At 39.2% G+C, this 24,919-nt stretch overlaps 1 protein-coding gene across 2 annotated transcripts in view; it reads left to right on the top strand.

The window, feature by feature from the left end:
* Window positions 1-24,919, top strand: part of TOX (thymocyte selection associated high mobility group box) — a 225,010-nt gene that overhangs the window by 95,370 nt on the left and 104,721 nt on the right. For both annotated transcript variants that reach the window (XM_061342956.1, XM_061342957.1), the window contains exon 2: window positions 19,314-19,379. In XM_061342956.1, coding sequence (XP_061198940.1) covers window positions 19,314-19,379 — 66 coding nt within the window. The remainder of the gene's footprint in view (window positions 1-19,313; window positions 19,380-24,919) is intronic.

The raw sequence follows: 24,919 nt of genomic DNA, 5'->3' as shown, positions 1-24,919 counted from the left end.
GCTCCTGTCAGTGAAAAGATCTTACCAAGTGATACACTGGTTAAATTTGACAAAGAACATAGATTGTGTAAATCATGCTGTTCTCATTGATTGTAGCCTGAGAGTGTATTAACTCTCCTTAAGGCTCAAGAAATCACTTTCATAAATGTGAGTAGTACAAGGAAATGTTTACTGAAGGTTTTTGTGGATTAATTCTTTGTTAGAGGATAAAGTATTTTCACATATACAGATATTAAAGTGATAGCTATACTCAGATTTTAATTTTTTGCCTCCACTGAGCCTTTGTTTACTATAACCCCATGAAGGTAGGCACATACAGACAAGAAACTTTGAAAAGCATCTTGTGTTATGCCAACTGTATTAATTAAAGCAGTATTCTGGGGTGAATTTTCTGCGTAAAAATGAGGGGTCCATGTTTCGAATTAGGAAGTGATTCCCACAGTTACTTTAGGCTTATCGTTGCAAGGGCTCTAAGGAAAGTTGTTTACAGTCTAGGGGGGGGTTGAAACTGATTTTGTTCACTTTTAATCTGTATCTTCTGATTAGGTAATTGGACTTCTGTGTTTTAACATTATTGTGAGAGAGTTTTTTCCTGTCTGAAAAATGAGACTCCCTTTCTGCTTGAGGAAATATGTGATTTACTCTGTTTTTTGAGCTTCAGGGCCAGTGCCCAATTTTCGTTTTATCGCATTCTTCGTTCCATAATAAGCAATTTCCTTTGGCTTGACTGAACAGAAATTCTTTGGATATCATAATTATAAACTATACGTTATGACTTCCTACAGTTATTTTTAAAGAGAGAGATTATAGCATGTAGTTTTAGACTGCTTTTATTGTCTCTGAGTTTATTAATGCTTGTATATGTAGCAACTTCAACTGACAATCAACTAAAAAAGAACCAAACATTATATATGTACTGAAACTCAAAAGCACAGCATAAAGTTGCCAAAATAAAATCACTAGCACACCTTAATCACATTTTTATCACTTCACTTCCATACTTCACTCCAAGAAACATATTTTCAACCAAGTTTTATACGAAACAGGTCAAGGCATCTCATGGCTCTGCAAAAACTCATAAATTGGGTACAAATTATCCTGTAACAATTCAGAACTCTATTTTGCTTCTTGAGCATTTTGCTAAATTGTTTCTTCTTTCACCCACAGTCTGCACCAATAAATAACATGTTACATTTGTGGGCATAGGTGCAATAATTTCATGCTGGAGTGCCATCAGCCTGTCTGTAGATTCACTGCAGCCATGGAAATTCTTCACCAAGAAGGCCCTTCCTGACTGCTTTTTCCAGTTTGATTCTGCAGGTAGCGCTATATAAAAAGCCTTGTCCATACCCCACAGTCTAACCCATTCTTTATTATTTCTTACCTTGGGAAAATTGTCACATGTGCAAAACTGTTTCTCTCAGGCAAGGAAACCTTTAACACCGCAGGCAAAGCCATCCCTGGGCTTTTTCATAATCCTTGCCACTGCCCTTCAGAAGCAGAGAATGGGGCATCTGCTGCAGCTTCCCTTTGCCTCAGTGGTGCCATTTCAGCTCCTCGGGTATGGACAGCAGAGAGGTTCTGGAGAGAGGTACTGCACCCTTCATACCATCCCATTCATTTCATGGTGTGCAATCGTTAGGGCTCATAACATTTACTCATTTTAAGTTTTACACATTTGTCCGAGAGTCCCTGTACAGTTAGTGGGAAAACATAGATCATATAAACGGTCTAGATGGAAACCTGCTTTCCCAGTTGGAAGTTCTGCTTTGACACCCATCTTTCCTCTGTTGAAATCTTTTCGTTTATCTCCACAGGCAAGATGCAGTCTTTCTTTCCCACCCACGTCTACTTCCTGCTTTAATCCAGACTGTACTCTAGTCTTTCTGCAGGTACTGTGCTTGCCTTAACTGTCATCTGCGTACTTTGGGGAGGCCCAGCATCAACATGGTATTGGGTTCAGGAAGCCATAGGGGTGATTTTCTGGGCCTGAGAAGTAGATTACCATGTAAGTGGCAGGACAACATTACTCTTAAGGTTCTTCCTGTCTTTGAATAGGACATAAATGTGCATTTTTTAAAGGTACTCAGATACAAGGTGAAAGGACTGTTTACTAGATTATGACTAGAGTAAAATGACAGTCTTAAAAATTCCCCTTCTTGTTTAACTGAGGTGTGATTACCATGCAGTGAAGTCCCTGCAGACTTCTTCAGTGCATCCACATGCTTGTCCATCTGGCAAGGTGTCATGGTTTAACCCCAGACAGCAACTAATGTGGTTTAACCCCAACATGCTTTAACCCCAGAGTAAGCGCTGCTTGCTCACTCCCACCCCTCCCATGGAGGGTTGGAAAGAAGGTAAAACCCACATGTTGATATAAGAACAGTTTAATAAATAAAGTACAATAACAACAACGAAAAACAACAACAATAATAGAGGAATAATACCCCATAAACACAAGTGATGCACATTACAGGTGCTCACAACCCACTGACCAATGCCCGCCCCAACCCAAGCAGTGGTAAGTCCATCCTGGACAGCTTCCCCCAGTTTCTATACTGGGCATGACGTGCTATGATGTGGAATACCCCTTTGGCCAGTTTGGGTCAGGTGTCCTGTCTCTGTTCACTCCCAGCTCTTTGTGCCCCTCCTCACTGTTAAAGCATGAAAGACAGATTAGGGTAAGTGCTACTCAGCAACAACTAAAACATTGGTGTGTTATCAGCATTGTTCTCAGACTAAAGCCAGAACAAAGCACTGCACCAGCTTCTAATAAGAAACTTAAGTCTATCCCAGCCGAAAGCAGCACACAATGATAAATTCCTGATTTTATGCTGCACTAGAAGGTATTCTGAGCGATGCCCCTTTTCATTACAGAAGTGGCTGTGTTTCATTAGTAATTTCCATTTCCATCAGCAAAGCATGTAAGGCCTGAAGTCTTTTGCAGCCTCAAAATAGCTGCTGGAGTCAAGGGGTGCTGGACGCAGGTTAAGGGCAGAATTTAGTCAATATTTGCAAAGCACTTTGGAGTACTTGAGCATGAAGAAACATCATATTAGGTAAATATTTTTTTAATTCTGAATTAAATCCTGAAATCTGTACTTCAGATGCTCATAATTTCTGAGCTGAGGTAAATACATGTATGTGAAAAGATTTTATTTGGACTAAGTTTGCTTGCTTGCTTCTTGATCCTAAATGAAATGGTTTTTGTTTTGCTAGGCTGAAAGAAAAACAGCAACAGCCTTCCTACCCCAGTCTTGTTTTCTGTCTGAAAAATGCAGGCCAGCAGAGAAAAGAAAACCAAATTTGAGTTTGTTGGTAGTTAGCAAAGAAGGACTAAATGTCTCATATTTTGACATTTACTAACATAGATTTACCTTTAAAGATGTTGTTGTGTAAGCCAGATATAAGCCTGAGTGCGTTCATCTACTGTTTCCTAGGAACTGGTGCATCTCAGTAGTTGGACTGTATTATAGCAATGCCCAAAAGTGACATTACACACTGGGGATGACGGTTTGTTTATGTAAAACTTACCTATTAAACAGTTGAAGTTGATGCAGTAGCTGTTTACTGGAAAAGTGGAATATATTCTTCCTCAGAGCGCTGAGTAAACAGCAAAGGCATAAATTGGTGTTCAGCTCCCAGAAAAAATATGCCAAGTGATTCCTGGTAGAGAAACGTGGCTGAACCACCTTTGCCTAGACATCATAGCTCTCAGCTTGGGCTGGAGAGTCGTAGAGAATTACCAGGTCCACAAAAACACTAAAGACCACATTATAATCCTCTCTCTTTTCAGGGCTTCTTTTCCTATTTTTACGTATCTTTCCTTTTTACGCTGTCTGCAGTGAGTATATCATTTATTGGTTAATAAGTTATCTAACAAGATAGCCACTTTGTACCTAATTGTTCCGTTTATTTATGTATTATTGATGAGCCTAGACTTGAACTCTGCTTTCCTTAGAGGCTGCTTGATAAATCTGTTGCCTAATCCTGTCTAAGGAACCAAATTACTTGCTGCAGCATAATACGACATTGCTTTTCCTTTGTAGTCTTAAAAGGAGCTAGTTATACATTTCCAGTGAGCTGTGTTTAACAGTAAGAAATAAAATCAGATATATAATTCACCTTACTCTTTCTGTTAACAAAAGATCTGCAGTGATGCAATGCACTGTAGTGCATAAAATCCTTCCTCAGCTTTTAAATCAGTGTTCTGACTATTTTAGCTTGTAAGGGCTCACACAGCTAAAAGAACTTCTGAACTGAAGAATCTTGATTATGAGTAAAACTATTAGATATGTCAAAACACTTCTGTTGTGTATTACTAATATGATCTGAACATATTGGAAAATTAATCACCTTGTACTTTCCAACACAGTAGTTACTATTTGAAATGGATGAATAAAACACCAAATTAATTTTCTATCAAAACATGAATCTAATGACAGCACAGTTTTATACTTTGTTATTATTTCTGAACTTTTGACTTATAGGTGCTGACATAAGGGAAAGTTGGGAGTATTGCAAGAACTGCAAAGCACAGAACGAAGCAGTGATACTGTATGACTGGTTATTTGTGAATTCAGTTATTAAGAGTTGGAGCCTCTACAAAACCTTGGAAGCTGTTAATACTTCTCTTAGAAGACTGCCACAAAACAGATTGTTGCTGACACCAAGCAAGACTATATGTTGCATGCATGAGCCCATTTAATGGTTTCCCTAAAAATGAGAAAAAAAGGAAACTGGACCTCAAGTAAAGCTTAATTTCCTGGTCCTGATCAATGGATGATCTACTCAATGTTAATCTTGAAATTAATTGGATTAAACCAGCATAGACACAGACCAGTACCCTGGTGCAGGCCCCATCTGTGAATAGGTGTTTCATTCTGAATTGCATTCAAGTATATTTCACTGCATCAGCAAACATATGATTATTTCAACTGTTGCTTTGTGTGCCTTTTAATGTGGGAGGGAAGGAGCCAAATATGGTTTTGGTAATGTTTATGCAGCTGTTGTATTTCTGCTGTGGTTGTGTATCTGCAAATCAAAGCATGATTTGCCCACTTGATTCTCTGCACCCTAATTATTTATTTTATATTTATTTATTTTTACCTAATAAGCATAGGATTAATTATTGTAGATTGGGAAAGGTTAGTTTAGGAATGAGCTTGATCAAGTGAAGAAAGTTTACTCTGAGTGTGTACAATAGAGATTTAATCCTAGATATGACCGTTGAAGCTGTAGTTCTCAGTGGGTTGTTCTGTAACTTTTAAAATTGGTAATATGCACTTCAGTCTTTCAAGCACAAGGAACATTTTAAAACAAAAATTATTCAAGCCATTTATTTCAAGTTTAATGTGCACTCATTTAATGGTCTTTAGGCATAGAAGATTATGATAATTTTCATCACAGATTTTATCAAATCTGGAGGACAGTATATTAATAATTCAGTGGTTTATACAGAGAGGTGAGAGAATATAATATGGGGCACTAAAATTATAAGACATTTTTTCCCTGACTTTACGGCTATGGAGTACTTTCACTGATTAAGCAAATGGCTAAAGAGTCTGACTAGGCTATGAGCTTGCTGAAGTTAAACAACAATTATTGTACAATTGGGTAAAACAGAAGCAGATATTGTGATGCTGTGGGGAAAATGAAACATCAAAAACTATTAAGAAGTCATTTTTATGTCATAAAAGCAGAAGAACAGCTCCATCAAGCTTTAATCACATTGTTATATTTTACATTTATTTACAAATTATGTTAGCTCGTTAAAAGTCGTTATAACATAGATTGTTATAATTATAGGAAGATTAGCAAATACGAAGTTTTGCTTCTATGTCAGTGCACTGAAGCACAGGCTACACTATGTGAATCATAATATTATATATTTTAAAAAAGCAGCACTTCTGTATTTCAAGGGGTTTGTTTTTACAGTGGTGTCATGGTCCAGTTCAAAAATGCTGACAACCACTTTGCTAGGACTTGTAGTTTAATGCCAGCCAAGGTGAGGGGAGCCTGTGACTACCTTGTCTGAAACTCTTCTAGCCATAGAGTGCAGAGTACCTGCATCCCTATGGGTATCTATTATGTCAGAGATGACTGGTAGTGAATCATAGCATGGCTGACCAACAAGGAGCCTGCACCAGGGATCCTTTCTTGGTAAGTAGTGAAAATGAAGCACTTCCTCAGGTGTCTGCAGGGCCCTTTCCAGAATAACAGAGCTCAGCTTTTTTTGCTGCATTTGGGGACTTCAGAAGTACAGAAGGCTGGAAATTTTGAAGTGACATACTATAGCCAATATTCATTTGACAGAAACACAATTAGTAGGTTTCTTTACGTTCTTCCTTAAGAAGAATTTCTCAGGGCCAGGATATGATTTCCATTCAAATCTGGAAAGACCAATACCAGAAAATAATGTTGTGTGAGGGAGAGCACTCAGCTAGATGCGTGAAAGATGAATTCAAGTGTACAACTTCAAGTTTTTTTGGAAAGTTAACAGCCACAGATAAATGATATGGGAAGACTATCTCCAGTCTGTGGCTGTGTTGCGCAACTGGTTTGTGAGGGAATGGCAGAGTAGGACTGAACCAGGTTTTCCCACAGAGCTGCTGTGTGCTTGAACTGCCATATTCTTCTGCAAAAGGCCCAGTTAGAATTAAACTTGGCTAGGGATGTTAAGGATAACAGGAAGGGATTCTATAGGTACGTAGCGAATAAAACACAGACTAGGGACAACATAGGCTCCCTCCAGAAGCTATCAGGAGAACTGGCTACCCTGGATTTGGAGAAGGCTGAGGTTCTGAATGACTTCTTTGCCTCGGTCTTCACTGGCAAATGCTCTGACCACACCACCCAAGTCTTGGAAGGCAGAAGCAGGGACTTTGAGAATGAAGACTCTAGGCCCACTGTAGGATACAGTCTGGTTTGAGACCATCTTAAGAACCTGAACGTACACAAGTCATAGAATCATAGAATAGTTAAGGTTGGAAAGGACCTTAAGATCATCAAGTTCCAAACCCCCTGCCATGGGCAGGGTCACCTCGCTCTAAACCGTATCAGCCAAGTCCTCGTCCAACCTGGCCTTGAACACTGCCAGGGATGGAGCATTCACAACATCCCTGGGCAACCTGTTCCAGTGCCTCACCAGCCTAACAGGAAAGAATTTCTTCCTTATATCCAATCTAAGCTTCCCCTGTTTAAGTTTAAACCCATTACCCCTTGTCCATGGGACCTGATGAAATCCATCTGTGGGTCCTGAAGGAGCTGGCGAATGAAGTTGCTAAGCTACTGTCCATCATATTTGAAAAATCATGGCAGTCAGGTGAAGTTCCCGACAACTGGAAAAAGGGAAATATAACCCCCATTGTCAAGAATGGGAAAATGGATGACCCAGGGAATTACAGACCAGTCAGTCTCACCTCTGTGCCTGGCAAAATCTTTGAGCAGATTCTCCTGGAAGGCATGCTAAGGCACATGAAAAACAAGAAGGTGCTTGGTGACAGCCAGCGTGGCTTCACTAAGGGGAAATCCTGCCTGACCAATTTGGTGGCCTTCTGTGATGGGGCTATGGAACTGACAGACAGGGGTAGAGCAGTTGATGTCACCTTCCTGGACTTGTGCAAAGCGTTTGAAACTGTCCCACACAGCATCCTTGTCTTTAAATTGGAGAGACATCAATTTGATGAATGGACCACTCAGTGGATAAAGAACTGTCTGGATGGCCTCACACAAAGAGTTGTGGTCAATGGTTCAATGTCCAGCTGGAGATCAGTAACGAGTGGTGTCCCTCAGGGATCGGTGTTGGGACTGGTCTTGTTCAACATCTTCATCGCTGACATGGACAGTGGGATTGAGTGCACCCTCAGCAAGTTTGCCCATGACACCAAGCTGTGTGGTTCGGTTGATACGCTGGAGGGAAGGAATGCCATCCAGAGGGACATTGACACGCTTGTGAGGTGGGCTGATGCCAACCTCATGAAGTTTAACCATGCCAAGTGCAAGGTCCTACACCTGGGCCAGAGCAATCCCAGGCACAGCTACAGGTTGGGCAGAGAAGAGATTCAGAGCATCTCTGCAGAGAAGGACTTGGGGGTGCTGGTCAATGAGAAACTTAACAAGAGCCGGCTTCAGTGTGCACTCGCAGCCCAGAAAACCAACCGTATCCTGGGCTGCATCAAAAGGAGCATGACCAGCAGGTCGAAGGAGGTGATCCCGCCCCTCTACTCTGCTCTGGTGAGACCTGACCTGGAGAATTGTGTGCAGTTCTGGTGTCTTCAAGATAAAAAGGACATGGAACTGTTGGAACAAGTCCAGAGGAGGGCCATGAGAATGATCAGGGGACTGGAGCACCTCCCATATGAAGATCGGCTGAGAAAGTTGGGGCTGTTCATCCTGGAGAAGAGAAGGGTGCGTGAAGTCCTCATAGCAGCATCTGAAGCAGTGTCTGAAAGGGGGCTATAGGGATGCTGGGGAGTGACTCTTCATTAGAGACTGTAGTGATAGGACAAGGGGTAATGGGTTAAAATTTAAACAGGGTAAGTTTAGATTGGATATAAGGAAGAAGTTCTTTACTGTTAGGGTGGTTAGCACTGGAATGGGTTGCCCAAGGGAAGCTGTGAATGCTCTATCCCTGGTGGTGTTCAAGGCCAGGTTAGACAGGGCCTTGGGTGATACGGTTTAGTGTGAGTTGTCCCTGCACATGACAGGGGTTTGGAACTAGATGATCTTAAGGTCCCTTCCAACCCTAACTATTCTACGATTCGATGAGTCTAAAGGTGTCTTTTTTCATCTAAAATGTTTAAGGAAATCCTTCTTTGAAAACAGATACAGCTCTTACTTGAGCCAAAAGCCATGGAACATAGATACCATTTGTCACAGATCATGTTATCTACCCTAATTATCCAGCAATTTTCCATGGTACTGTATAGGTCAGGAGAAGCTTTCAGAGGTTTCATTTATTAATGACTGGTGAAAAACAAAGCATTTTCTAAATAAAATGTGCAGGGAGGAAGAGGTTGGTACATACCCATACTCTAGATGAACTGTGGGAATAGATAACCTGTTCAGATTTGTCCATATCTAGCTAGAATAATATGTTCATTTTGGACAGCACATAAGATGGTGAAAAGGACATCAGTAAATGGAAGCACTCAAGTAGTTACAAATGAAGAAATATTTGGAAAAAAAGTATGTTGTCAGAGAAGGTTAAAGGAATTTAAAATAGGTTTCCTGAAAAAGAAGACAGAGTATCTGTCTTAAGTGTGTTCAGAGCGTTAAAAGGTAGGCATCATTAGTCTCAGCAGACTGGAAGAACAGAAAAAGGTCTTGAGATAAAAAAGCAGAATTTTTGAAGAGTTTGAAACAAAAGGGGAAAATGCATGGAAACACAATTGATGGAGTTGTATCCAAGGAAGGAGTTGACAGTAAGCTTCCACAGATGCTGTGTGAAACATATTCTGCTATTATTCAGGGGATGGATTTGTCTGTCCAGGGGTCTGCCTTCCAGTGCTAATGTGATTGCTTCATGCTGATATGCATGGCCTCTTGGAAAGACAACAGCCACGGTGTTGATAATGCCAGGTTTGAGTAACTTTTGCTATCTGATTTGCTGTGAGGAATGTACAACAGTAATAAATTCCGAGGGTATTGACAGGAAAAGCAGCAGCCACCACTGAGGGTAGCACCTTCAAGTAGGAGGGAGGAGGATGTGGAATATTTTTGTCTTTAAAGGCCTTAGCAAGACTGTGGTAGGTATAACTGTAACTTTATATTTTAGCTCTTTACCTTCAAAACTGATTAAAAATGGAAATATATTTCCACAGACATTTCTTCTCTTAAAAGAAAAATACATTAAATTTGTAAAGGAAACACTGTTTCAGACTCTACCAAAAGAAGGCTTTTAGAAACCCTACTTGACAAAACAGAAGCAAAAGATGAAAACAGCATGGAATAATTTAGTCATAAAATGAACTTGAAGGTCAAATTTTATCTTAAAAGTTGTAGAAAGAAAACAGAATTTTTGAGAATCGATGAGTAATTTCATTACATCAAAGACACATCTTCACTGAAGTTGATAAGGAAAAAAAAGTAAAACAACTTTTCCCCATCTGCTTTTGAGTAATATTTTTAACATTTCTAACCACATCTACTCTTGAAATATTTTGTGATAGAATACTGGAGACTTCTCTATATTGCCCTGCCAGTGTATCTCAGCTTGATCTATAAACCATTCTAGCAAAGGAGTAAGTCAAGCTACGAGCCTTGTCAAGCTTTTAAATCTTTGTTGCAACTGTTCATGTAAAAAATCGTGTTGCTTCAAATTCCTCTTTTGAACATGAATGGGGCTTCAGCTTCTCGTCTGATGCAGGCTGCGAAGACATTCTGCATGATATTAATGGAGCCCCTCATATACCAGAGGAACTGTGGATTAAATTAGGATTGTCCATGTGAGTGCTATGGTAGCTGTTTTGGTAAACTGCAATTGTGTATCAGCCCTACAACACCCTTGTCATTTAACAGATGTCTCTGTGTAGCTAAATCTTTGTGAGTTGTTTTTCTTATCACTCGCTCCAGGTCTGAATTAGTTATGCCTAATGAGATCCCATCAGACTGTGCTAAATAATTTGGTTTACCAGAAATTTAAGGTTATTTGTCTCATTTGAGTTTGGCACATAGTTCAGTATTTTATGCCTCTTCCTGTAAATTTCTGAGCTCAAGTCCTATCATACCACATATTTGAGTGGGTGCTTGATTTTATATACTCTCACAGTTACCCCCTCCAGTGGAATAATTTTAATGCATGTTATCCATGTGCTCAAGTGCCCTGCTGCATTGGTCTTGAATGCTTAGGTCTTAGGTGATCAAGCCTTTCAATAACTTTTTAAAATTGGATTCCTAAGTATACCATGGATTTATAAGTATGCCATGGTTTGGGATGTGTCACAGGAGTATTTAGGCAAGGTTTCCTAGTTACCTGGCAATTGTTAACATTCAGCTTACATCTCAAGACCTTCTGTCAGGGGAGTATTAGTGGACTTTATTTTGTTTGTGCATTTGTTGTTAATGTTGTTCTGGCCCATTTTATTTCTAAGATTCTGCTGTGTAGAAGCAGATGCACTTTTCTACAGGAGTTATATATACCCCATTCACTCTGTAAGTAACATGTGGGTCAAATTCTGTCCATGGGTCTCTGCACACAGCTCCTGCCGTAGTCATGCAAGGGAATGGTTTTGTTCTAGTTTTGCAAACCTCATTCACTAAGGTCCATGGAGCCTCTCTTCTGCCATACTGCAACACAGGGGACTCTGCTCATGGATATAAAAAAATGCTTTTTCAGTCATCTGTCTGATCTCTGTAGATCCTTTTTTTAAGCTTTCCTATGCTTTATTACATAATCTACCATTTCAAATTATGAGACAGTGATTAACATAGACAAAAATTGCTCTGAAACTCAAAGAAAAGCCCTATTACCTTACCATTCTACCCGATCTATTTCCTGACCAAAAGGCAATGGCACTATTCCCTTCACTTTTCATGATGCAGGATCAGACGTTGTCATGAAACTGACCAGGTGTGTTGGGGTTTGAAAATATTATAAGTCTACCAGGTTATACAGATTTTCTCAGCTACTGTGGGCAGAAAAAGAAAGGTCTAATCATAGGTGTTTAAATCTTCCTTATCACCCAATTTTCCCAGTGTGTGGCTACATCTATGAATTAGCATGGATTAAGTAAAATAATAACAAAAGCACTTGCCACTTTGATCTCAATATGTTTATGTAATAAGTGTTCAATATGCAAACGACAGTTTAGCATAGGAGTCCAGATTACAGCGCATTGGTTTGGGTTTTTTTTATTTTACGTTATTTACACACCCAGGGTTAAAAGGAGCAGGAGCCTAGCTGAGAGAGTTCAGAGTTCATCTCTGCATGCTCACTGTCTTCCATTTAAATGTACACAAAGGACTAATACAGTACTCACTCTCCCCTGGGCTGTCTTTGATATACTCTGCTGTGCTTGGACTCTGCCACTCCTCCTATCAGTCTGATCCTACTTCTATTAGCCCGCTGTGCTCAGCACTGTAACCTCATTCAGCTAGAGCTCTGCATGCAGACTAACAACTTCAAGGCTCTGTCAGGCATTGACACATGCAGGCTCCAAGCGGGAAGCTAAACACTCCCCTTCACCTCCTCTCCAGTTCCACATTAACCTCTATTAAGTGCAGGAAAAACACAAATGCTGTAGTGCCATCATTCAGGTTTTAACTACCAGTGTATATTTAGATATTCAGCCAGCTTGCCACCTTCAAGAATGTAATCAGCAAACCCTGTGGTTCCTCCCCTTTCTTGCAATGAGAGCAATAGGTAGTGAGAGAGCTTGGGAAATGCAATGGTTGGATATTTATGGCATAGGCATAAAAATCTGAGACAAAATTTTGACAGCACTGCCTATACTTTTTGAGGCAATAGTATGTGTTATAAATGGAAAATGAGACAAAAATGGTCTTATTCTAGGAGAATCAAGCACAGTATCTTCAAAACATATTATCTTTGAAAGCCAGGCTGTAGAAATGACTCAGTGCAGTCCTAGTCTTCAACTCTATTGCATTTTGGTCCAAGCACTGAATGTTTCAGTCTGTTGGGTGCTGTGGGGAGAGGGAACGTCACTGTTTCTGGCTCTTTCCAAGTATAGGAATTGTCTGCCAGCATTTCCTTATGAAGCAGCACCCTCACTTCCCACCCTGGGGCTTGCTGCCAGTGCTCACCCACCTTGTGGCCCAGTCCCACTCTCTGGGGAACCGCTGAGACTGGGGCAGATTCATTCCCAACTCCAGTATGTCTAGCCCACACATCACCATACTTGGACTAATTAAACATATTTTACCCTCTTTTCCTGGTTTACTTTTTGGACAACATATAAGAAAAGTACTCCTGAAAATTAATTAAAATTAATAGCACTAATTATACATGCCATCTCCTTTGTAATGATTAGCACATCAAACTTTCTGTGACCTGGAGGGCTTTTAGCGTTCCAGGCAGGACAGGACTTCTCTGTGTCTGCCAGTCTGCAGAATACACCTTCTTTTGACCATGCAGGGACATCCAGCTCTGCAATGAAATTTCATTTCTTTTTGCCATGGTACTCCATCCAGGCATTTTTACCCAATTTCATACTATTTCAGTATTCCCCTCTTTTGAAAAACAATCCTAGAAGGAGGGAGAAGAACAGACACAATCAAAGTTGATAGTACTAGATTGTGTTTTGACAATTTTCCTGTGATAGTCCTTCAGCAAGGTGTCAAGCCCCTTTCCCAGGAAGGATGGCTGTCTGGAATGCATTACTGTAACCTGTCTTGGGCAAATTTAAACATGTTCCGTACAGCATACAAAATGGAGTTCAGGAGACAAAATGGAATTTCAATTAAATATAGAAATACTGCTCAGCCAAACCGTGTCAAGAAAGGGATTTTCCATCATCTAATAATGTTTACAGAGCATCTCTGGTTTTACCTTTAATGGTTGTTGTAACAAGATCAACTGTTTCTTTAGCATAGCTATTTGATGATTTACGCTGTATCCCATCATTATTTTAGTCATATTTCAGCAGCTTTGAGTAAAATAAAATATTCCTTTGTCATCAAGCAACCCAAGACAATGCCCACTCTTGGCATTTAGTTTAAAATAAAGACAATTGCCTAGTTTTAAAGCTTTTTCAGGATTAGCGGCTTTTAGATAACGTAAGTTACAAATGGCATCTATAAGCTGTAAGCACTAAAATCATTAAATTACTAGAAACAAATACTCTTTTTACACAATGTTATTGCAACATTTTCTTAAAATGAAATGTAAGAATTGTGCTGAGGTGTCATCAGAGCAGCGTAAACTATGGTTAAAAGGTATAGTTAAGTTTAAATTTAAAATTAATTCCAGTTCCAATCTAAGATGGGAGAAATTTGTATTCAGATTATGTGCTTAATAAGACAGGCTTTGAAGATCTGTAACATCCTTTGAAGAAAGTGGGATATCGAGTCCAAGTAGCTTTACCCAGAAGCAGAACTTACTAAATACAGCAACTTTCAGCAATTTGATCATCTTTCCTTCTGCTTCTTCTCATTTAATCTCCTAATTTCAGGATATCGCTGCTGAAATAAATTTGTGCACAAAACAGTGTCCAAAGTTGCTTCCACTCCATACATCAGCCCTAAGCTTTTTGTGGCATAAGAAGCCGTATGGGCTAGTATTCATCATGCTCCCCTACCTACACTGCAGTTAGATGAGGTGTAGTACTGTTATACTGTGCTACACTTCCGTATGAACTAAAAGAAGCTCAAAAGATCCATGTGCTTGATTTTTTTTTCCTTTGTCTAATACAAATATGCCTGCAGAACTTCAGGCACATGCATGTACACCCATGCAAAGAGAAAGGAAATACACAAGTCCATCGGAAGTTAAAAACTCTGTGTGGAAAAGGAGCAAAATAAACTCTGACTTCTCTCAACAACAGAGTGACTTGATGTAGAAGAAAGTAGCCTGTGAGGACATGTCATACAATCCATGGTAAATCCATGCCTGATAAAGACAGCCTTAACACTCTGGATATTTGCTGACCCCTGTTACAGCTCTTGCATCAATAACAGTCAGACAGTATTTCTCCATCATTTCTGTAATTATGTTCCTAACTTATATGATTAAAATTGCCTTTAGTAACAGCATTCAGGTATTTTGCACATGGTGGTTGCTAACCATTACAACTTGTCTTACAAAGGGTTATTCTAGGGGAGATTCTAACTGGCCATGCCATAGTGTGGCCTGTATGTCTTATTTATAATAATAATTTAAATAAAGATTATGATGTAATTCTGGATATATGTATTAAAACGAACTCCTAGTTATATATCTTTTCGTATTGCAGTGCGGTCATATTCTTAGTTTGCTCTCATACAAACTGCTCATGGAGTTATACTTTAATATGAAAAGAAATGTTGTCAGGAGTAGTTATTATCGCACATCAGAATATTGTATTAGCATTCACTTTTAATAGAATAAATGAAAGATTTTGAAATCTGACTCTAATGATACTGAAGGATCTTGGAGACACATTGGGAAAGCTTTAGATGAAATGTCATATGATATATATACATCATACATAGGTTCATAAAAGGCAGTTCATTTAACTGCTGCCTTTGTGTTTCATCTGTTCTGTTTGAATGCATTATCCACAGGTTAAGTGATGCTTGTGCAATTTCTTTGCTTGAAATCAATCACAGAGTGTGGCAGAGAAGTTTAAAAAGTAGGGAGTACAAGCTTCTTGTAGACCTGTGGATGAGGAGTAAAGAAGACAATTTTGGAGGCATGGAGTATAACCTGGAAGAAAAGAATGGTGGTTGGAGGCATCTTTGGGTCATATCTGTTGATCTTTTCACTCACTGTCTGATCGGGATAGGTTGTTTGAACTGCTCTTGCATAAATCACCTCACTTGTAAAGCTGAATTCAGTGTAGATGTAGTATGAGTTATGCTGTCCAGGAGGGGAGTTGTTGAGAGTTGACATGCTGTAGAGCCTGCATGTTACAAAGCAGTGTATTAAAGGTGAAATGATTCAATGTTTGTTTTGAGGGTTTAGGGGCTTATTGTGGAAGCTTCTGAAACAAACAAGAGTAGGACCTTCCAGCTGATCAAATTGTTGGCATTTTTTTCATTATTGTTTTGATGTGGGATAGTCACATTTGGGCTAGGTGGGCACAAATAAAATGCACTGCATCAGTGTCCCTAAACTTGTTATTGAAGACTTGTGTACCATTTTTTTCTGGCTGGGGTGGGATGTGTAGGTCATCATAGGTCATCTGTATGCCACATTTCTTTAGTGGGAAGTTGGGAAACGGGATGATGAATAAACAACAGCATTGAAGTAAGCATTTTGTTTAATTTTGATATAAAAAAATAACATATCTTCACTTTTATAAGCACCTTAGTAAACATTGGGAACTTGAAGAAGACATCTCCTGACAATACCTGCTGCAGGAAGTGCATGTGTATGTGCTTTGTCATTTGAGTTTATGAGTAGTTTTTAAGCTCACATCTGAAATCTTAGGAACTGCCAAGAAGCCATGCACCACGCTGCACTAGACTGAGGACAGATAATAATTTATATAGATGTAGATGGAGTACAAATGTTAACATGGTAACAGTGTTAGTGTCAGATAATACATTATAGTCTGCATCCTGCAAATATAAACATTAAAAAAAAATACACATTGCATTAAAAACTTACTGAACCATACAATGTATTACACAACATCTTACACACACTTCTAACAAGCAGATGCTAAATATTGCAGTGATTGAATTCCATGTTTGAATATTGAAGAATTTAAATAATAAACAGCTGCTAGGTATTTTTAGATGTTAACAGGTCACTCGGATTTACAGACATTATGCATGAATATATTTTTCTGAGGTATTTCCTAACAAATCAACCCAAAATGTTGCAGGTCATTTCTCATTTACAACCAAGCCAAATGAGGTAATTTTAGGTATTCTTTTGGGTTTCGGTTTCACTGATACATGCTCCCATTAAGCCCACAGACCATACTAGAACAAAGACGTTCCTAAGCTAAGTAGAGGGCCACAGCAGTGAACAGGAAAGGCTAAGATCCAAGATCCTATCAATCAGTGCTGGAGGCACCTCTAGTAGCAAGACAAATATCACATAGGCAGGTGATCCAAGAACAACACACAGAACAATGAAAATTTCCAGGTTTAACAGAAAAATACCTTAGGGAAATATTTCTGTGATTGTAGATTTGGTGATTGTAAGCTTGGGAGCAAGGACAGATGACCAAACATCCAAAAGAGGGACTTAACTGGAAGACTAGTATACTTCATAAAGATTCTTAAATCACAGGTTCGGGTTTTATGGAAAACAAAACAAATTGAAATAACCATTGATTGTATCTAGACTGTATCTAGTATGCAGAAAAGGAAAGAAATTTCTTTATGTTCATTGCACCTAAACACATGCAACATACTTTTTCAATTATAGTAGTGTTTGCAATGTAGTGCAGCAAATATATGAAGATAATAAGGGAAATTCAAAATAGGAGACTTAAGGAATCATGGTTTGCAGGGGAGACAGAACTACCATAACCAGCCAGTGTAGCTATCCAGTTCATAGGATTTCATATAAATATGATACGGGATGTGTCTTTTCTGGAAAAGTTATCTAATTTCATTTTAAAATGTCTGAGAAATGAGGAGTTTGCTGTTGACATAATGCTTAATTACCTTCCAAAGTAGGAACTTGTATCTTAATTCAGGACTGAATTTCTTTAACTCCCATTTCTCAACACTAGATCTCATTATACCACTGTCAGGAAGGCTGACATCTTGCTATCAGACATCTTTCCAGGTTGTAAGTACCAATCACAGTGATCAAGGCACCTTTCAGCCTTTCGTCTGACAAGCTGAATAAGTTGAGCTCCTGTAGGCCTTGTGTGGAGTGCTTGGTTTCCAACCGCAGGCTGTGAAATCTCTCTTCAGAATTTCACCTGTCCGTCTGAGCAGAAAGAACAATGCATTTTTTCCAGTGTGCAAACAATCCAGATGCTAAAAGATTCTCTCCAATCTCTACTTTGAATGCTAATAAGTAGGAGTATTCTTGAATGAGAAAGCGAAAGAAATGACAAGTATAAACAAGAAACAATAAAGGAAAACCCATCAATCCATATTTTTATGACCTAATCCAGCTACCTCTATTCCATCAAACTTCGGAAATACTCTGTTCCTTATGGCAGATCTGTGCCCGTGACATAATCCTTTCCCTCCCATGAAACTAGGACTTCTGACAGATAGGTTGTGACGATCTATTAAGTAGCTCTGGCCAGGAAAGGAAGACCATCAACTGTTGTGCGTGGAGCTGGCAGTTGTTCATTTCTACTAATGCTGTTACAAGCCTTGTAGCCCCTGGCAGGGAAAGAGGATGAACAGCTGGAAGCCGAAACCTTTTCAGCCACCTCAGCAAAAATTGGTAGAGCTATCTGCCAAATGCACAGTTTGACTTTGCCACCTTGGTCTAGTTGAATATACTGCACCTTGCAGGTAGAATATCGTGAGCTCAGCACAGATAGGAGCAATGTCCATGGGGTATTTCATTGCCACCTTCTGTAGGAGCAGAGCAAGCTCAGTAGTGGGGCTTTTTAAAAAGCTGCCATGTCATCAAAAATCATGGCTCGTATCCAAAACATGTCACTCTAAGCATTCACAGGAGGGGTCAGGTGAAAGTTATTTCAAACAGACCTCGTAACAGCTGGAAATTTGAGGTTGACAACTGGGGATGGGGATTCCTGCTGTTGCTCATTTCTACTTGAAAGGTTTGAAAAGATTTTTCCGTACCTCCTGAGTAGACACTGGGACTATAGTTGCCCTGTTGGCACTGCCACTTGAGCGGGTGTGACAAGAGTTCTGTGAGGATGTTTTCCAGATTACATAAGAAATCAGTAGTTTTATACTTCTTTTTGTCGGTACAGGATGAGGCTTCAGTTCTGGCAGTTTTCCTCAACTGAACCTTCAGATTTTAACCAACTCTTTTCTATCATATTTCTGTTACTTCTTAACTGCAGCTGAGAGGAGAAAAGAAAGAAAGAAAAAAAAAAAAAAAACTTTTTATATGTTTCCACGAATGGTATTTATCATTTATGGAAGGGTATTTTTGCAGTTCTGATTATGAATGTTTATTTTATTCACACATCAAGCAAACTATCCTCTTGCGCCATACGGTCAGGAGGTATGTAGTGTTTCATGAATTCAGATGTTTGAAAGCCGTCTGGAAATGTCTTTCTTACTTTCTGATATGGGAACATTTCAGTAGGAGGGGTTTTAATTGGTTTTGAAATTTCAACTCTTGTTCTGTTCAGAAGCTGAAGTTGGAATCCATTAAGATGCATTTTAGCGCATTTTCTAGTCTCATCTTCATTTTCTCAGTAACTGTGCAATTCACTTAGTACTTCATTACAACCAACAGCAATATGTATACATGGTGCACAAAATGAGCCATTTTGTTTTAAAACAGATTGCGGATGAAAGGAAACCATTCATTTCTTGCTCGCTAGCTGTAATTACTAGAGCGCTAATTACTCCAAATCACTGACATACAGGGTCAATAAGGATGACAACAGGAACATCAAAGACAAGATGCACACATGCAATTACAAGTCTCTAAATCCAGGCTGTAATATTATTTTATGGCTACTGTTTTTTTTAGTCAATGCTGAAAAATATTCAAGTTTGCTAAATGTTTACTATTATTTCTTTTTCAGTTTGACAGTGAAAACATGTATATGAGTATGACAGAGCCGAGCCAGGACTATGTGCCAGCCAGCCAGGTGGGTTAATTAATCTTCTCTGCCTTGTTTCAAATTGTAATTAAACAAATTCAAAGAGTTGCATTGCAAATGAGTGGCACTATCAGTAACTGCTGCAATCAGGAATAATCATAATTTATAAACAAAGCATTTAAGCCTTGTTTCCAGTTAATGAGATAGAGCTGATAAAACACCGGAGTTGGCGTTTGTTGAAAGATACTACCTTGTTTCCTCTCCAGAATGCAAGCAGCTGTTTTGCCAGCATGATCTTTTCTAAACAGTTGTTTTACCTTCAGGAATTAAAGGCTTTACAGGTGCACGTTATTTGTTTCTCTGACTGCAGACAAGTTAATCATTATAAGCTACACATGTCACAAATAGCATTAATTATAATTCATAGGCCAGTTGTAGCTGAAGAACTGCATTTTTAACACTAATCAAATGGCTGAGGAATGTTGCCAGTGTTACATGATTAGCAGTGGGGTTAAGGCAATGTCTTCTGTAGCTTGCAGCCCAAAAGGTTTAATGCTATGTAGATTCTTGACAGGTATTTTTGAGTCCTTTCCTTTTGGGGAACACTAAATTCTGATACAAAGTATGTATTTAAAAATCTTCCACCTTTCCACTTGAGCCCTAAGATATTATAGATTTCTAAGAATGAAAGAATGAAATCTTTTAATTACTTCTGATAAAGCAAAAATAGTCCTGAAAAATTTTGTGTCCCTGTAGCTACATCTGTATGTAGGAGAGAAATTTTCATTTACTTCACATGTTTTGGTTGTTTAATTCACATTAATAAGTGATGGTGATAGTGGTGCAGATCCATTAGGTCATGTCAAAAATTGCCCTGAATAATCAGACTTGGGGTCTAGGTCACGCAGTAACGCAGATACAGGAGTGGCTAGTCTGATACACCCCTCTTTGACGGGACCAGTAGGATTATGTTAAGAGCTCTCATTAGGTGGGAAATAAGTTTGCATGCGTAGTAAATGTGTGTAGATGAGCAGAATTTAATTTAGGAATCAAGAGCTTTGGGAAGTGACAGTACATTCAAAGATAAATGTCTTCATGAAACAGAGATTTTCAGGTATACAGGTTCATTTGGGGGCAGGGAAGCAGGATGTTTTGTGAGATGAGCTGCATTGTTCAATCAAAAAGAACATCTTTAAAATGTTCCACCGAGTTGCTTCTCAGACTTCTGTTGAAGTTCTTCTGAAATACCTTTAGAGACCAACTGTACTTTGTGGTTAGGGTTTGTGTGTGATTGAACTTATTCAGCTAGGAACCCTCCAAGATGCAGAGGTAGTTTAGAATAGAACTGTTTGATTAAAAAATGAAAAATTGTATTATTAATTTTTCTCTAACCATTAATCCCAAAACTGTACTGACAAGTTTTAGTATTACTATTAGATTAAAGCAGCCTAGTATCATCTCATTTATGCCTTAAGGGTTTTGAAGTGCAAGGGCTAATTGAATTTGTTTGAAACAGTAGAAATACAAACTCTGTGAATGATTGCTGTTATAAGGCAGCTGCTACCTTTCAGAGAATCATTATGTCTGTCTTAAATAGTTTTGAATAAAGAATTGCAAGTCTACATTATACATCAGAATTATTTTTCTTCTGTTGATATTTTTGTACTGTGTATGCATGTAGTTTAAATAATTTAAATGGCATATTGAAAAATTAAGAGTATAAGTTTTAATCTTTTATGTGGTTTCTACATGTGCTAACAAGGCCCAGATCCTCTGAGATATTTATGCATCTAACACTCACTGGTTTCAGTGGAAGTAAGGTGATTAAAGTACCTTTAAAGATCCAGGCCCAGATATTTTAAGTGCAAATGATTTTGTCTTCAAGGAAAAAAATCTATCAAATGTGACATTTCCAAATTCAAAGATGACAGAAAACCCTGACTTCTTACTAGGGGCTGGAACCAAGAAAGGGCTTACAAACTTAATACTTTGCCATGGCAAAACCAGCTCTTGGAGGTCTGACTTCCAGGTGGGGTTTAAACCCCAGAGGCAGGTGTCAAAACTTTGTCTTGTGCTGGGGGATCTGGCAAGCTCCATTGACAGGTACAGTATTCTGTCAAATGCACATGGGTCTAATAGCCCCCTGCGCCTGTGTCTGTCAGCATTGGGCTACCGAACCCTCCTGGCCCTTGCTGTGATTATCTCCTGGCACTCACACCATTGCAGTGGGTTTCTAAGTGAATAGATGTGAAAGCCTGTGATAATAATGATTATTTTTTTTTTAAAAGGGGACAAAAAAAAATGCACTAGGAGCAGGAAGGCAGGGTGTGTTGGAAGCCTGCCTCTCTCTTGTTTCAGCGAGAAGCTGAGACTGTAAGAGAAGCTTTCCTGAACCTGTTGTCCCTGATGTAGATAGGTGCTAATCATTCCTCAAAGGAAATAAGCAGCTCTCCACTGAAAGTACTGGTGAGGTCTTTACCGACTGTAATAGCATGTTGTTCTTATCTCAGGCATAAACATTTGGTGGTCACCCAAAATTGGTGAACTAACTGCTGTTTCAACATCCAAACTGCTTTTTAAAACTAGAAAGAATATGATATTCACTGCTCTGAAAAGAAAACATGCAATGTTTTACAGTTTAAGGGGGGGGGGGGATAGGAAGAGGAAAGGATGTGACTGTATTTTCTGGTCCATGTTTTCAAGTTTGTTCATTTTTCTTTCACTGTTACTGGATATAAAACAAGTAATCCTGTAAAAGAGATGAGAAAATGTTCTCTCCCAGATGAAAGTTTAGTCACTTTGTCCATGGAGTTGTCTCCTGTGTCCATTTTGCATCTGTTCTCATGAGCCTTGCAGTTGCTTGACCTCAGCAAGAGGAGTGCAGGCTCCTTTCCACCCTCAGTAACTTGGCAAGATCAGAGATGAGTGTTTGAGTCTTGACAGACTGAGGAGTGAATTCATTTCTCCACTTTCCTTGACGGAAGCACATCTGTTAACTAAAATATGAATCCCACATGTTATGAGATGCATGGTTCTATCAGAAACTTTTATTCTAGCTCTGACTGGTCATGCTCACTGAGTCAGACATAAGCATCATTTTCTAATTTCAGAATCTGACACAACTTATTTGGTAAGTAGGTTGGTAGACCGTCATGGTCTGCACCACCAAAGACTGGGGGGTTTGCATTAGACTGTCTTCAGGATTATGTGACTATACAAGCAGTATTTTTGGGGTCCTGATGCATGCTGACATGCACTTCAGTTCTTTCTGTTTACTGCAAAATGTTCATTTCCAGAAAAACATCACCTTATATTATTTTAAGGGGTTTAATCAATTTATCCCCTTTAGGCTAACATAAATAAAAGCTCAGCCATCGGACAGGAAAAATATAGTTTTATTCTTTTTGCTGTATAACATCAAACATCTGCATAGTTTCATAATCCAAGACAAGTTGCCTCACAGCATGCCTCAACAATTATCTTTTCTGTTCAATTTTCAAATCGGTACATGCTTTGGGACTTACAGACCAAGTTGCTAAGTAGCAACATATGGCTCACTACTGTTCCTGTGATGTTGCTGCAAGCAAATAGCATAATTCTATACTTGAAATGATTTTCACAGAAAGCCAGTGCTGGAGCTGAGCCAGAAGTGTAAGTATACAGTAAAAATTAATGATATTCTTTTAAACTGTCCCAAAAGGCTGTTTGGCAATGTTGTCTCTGTGTACATTTTATATGTACGTGTAAGTACTGTATTTTTGCTTATGATATATGTAGTACAGGACTCTGCACTGCAGGCATCTCCTAAATGAGTTATAGTAGCCATATTAACAAACATGCATAGTAAAACTACATGACATTTTCACTACTAATTACACTTCGATCTGAAAATATTTATCATTTTAAAATAAAACTATGCCAACTGCTCTGCATTTCAAATTCTCGCAAACATATTGTTTTCTCCCCACACCTATAATTGGAATCTTGGAGATGAATTCTTCGTGTAATTCCTCCTCCTGTAATTTGCGGGCCATGCACGGCATAGTATAAAATTATATTGTTTATTTGAAATTTCTTCCTAGTCACAATACAGAATATGATTTGGGGCTCTGTTGCAGAAAGCCTCGTCACTTTTGTAGCCTTCCCGAGGCCTGATAAATGTTAAGGGTAACGAATGCAGCTGCCCAGTCCCCTGCATGATCCAAATGGAAGGGAAGAGAACTGGCCTGGAGCTGATGGTTTGGGGTAGTCTTCCCATTGCCCCTATAGAAAGGGAAGAAATATCCAAGTCAGAGGGAGGAACAGTGTTTGCACAGAGACTGTATTTTGCTCCTCCCAGAGCTATGTCAGGGCGATCTGGGTGAGATATGTATGCATGCTGTTTGATACAGTGGGCACCACAGGTATCAAAGCTGTTTTGTCCTGTACAGCTCCAGGGAAAAATAAGATAGAACGACATCCGACAGAAAGACTTTTCATGTTAATAGGAAACTAAAGGGTTCCCCTGCCTTTTTTTTTCCCACATACACATATTATATTCCTAATTTATTTTTACATGTTTATATCCTAATTTCTTAGAGTATTAATGGTATATCTATTCCTCATGTGAAGTAGGGATGGATAAATGCTATGTTATAGCTGCCCTCTCTTGGTCCTTCCCTTTAGGTGGTCAGGTACTCTATTCCATTCTTAACAGAAGATACAGCTCTTCACTAAAGCCACAGTCAGCAGAGCAAAGCAGGAATTGGCTGCCTTAGAAAGGATTCAGGAAAAGGATTCTTACATGGAGAGTCACTAAGTGGTCCAGTGTAGCCCCATAGGTACACACTACCCTGAAGGCCAGGACAGTCCTGCCCAATAGCTAGAAAGCTTTTGCTCAGTATTTGAGAGGATGCTCCACAGTCAGGGGGCAATGCCACCTGGTCAGTCTGCTGGCTCCCGGCAGTTCAGAGCTGGTTTATACCATATTTCACCTCCTTCTTCCCAGTTCACTGTATTTCAGTTTTAGAAATTGTGTCAACAGAAGAGTGTCCGCTTTTCACTCCTCCATTTCTCTGACGTAGACTGTAGATGCCACTTCCCCTTCCTCCCCCTTCTTCCCCAGAAAGGGGGATGCAGATTTAAATGTCATCAGGGAAAGAGAAACACAAGAAAACACCAGGAAGGTCTTTCAGATCCTGAATAAGTGGTTAAAGGTAGAGGTAATTTTGCCCTACCTTTCCCTTTGTGCAGAACATAATCTTTTAATATGTCTTACCATCAGGCACAAAAGTCTGGAAAGAACTGAGTCCCTGATAAAAATACATCAACTGTTGCATTAACAAGGCTATGTATATGTTCATAGATATATGTGTATAGAATCATAGAATGGACACGTCACTCCAGGTGGAGTCCCATGAGAGTGGAAGGGGAAAATCACTTCCCTTGACCTGCTGGCCATGTTCCTTTTGATACAACCCAGCACAGGGTTGGCACTCTGGGCTGCAAGTGCTCATATCCAATCTGGCATCCCCAAGTACTTCTCCACAGAGATGTGATATGTAAGTATGTATGAATGTCTTTAGCTGTAATGGAAAATGAATACACAT

This window comes from Neopsephotus bourkii, unplaced genomic scaffold (genome assembly GCF_033783945.1).
Source record: "Neopsephotus bourkii isolate Nb327-2 ecotype Australia unplaced genomic scaffold, CSIRO-AGI_Nbou_v1 NB_1820, whole genome shotgun sequence".
Classification (NCBI taxonomy): domain Eukaryota; kingdom Metazoa; phylum Chordata; class Aves; order Psittaciformes; family Psittacidae; genus Neopsephotus; species Neopsephotus bourkii.
The sequence above is the reverse complement of the archived record's forward strand: the minus strand, read 5'-3'. Positions and strand labels throughout refer to the sequence as shown.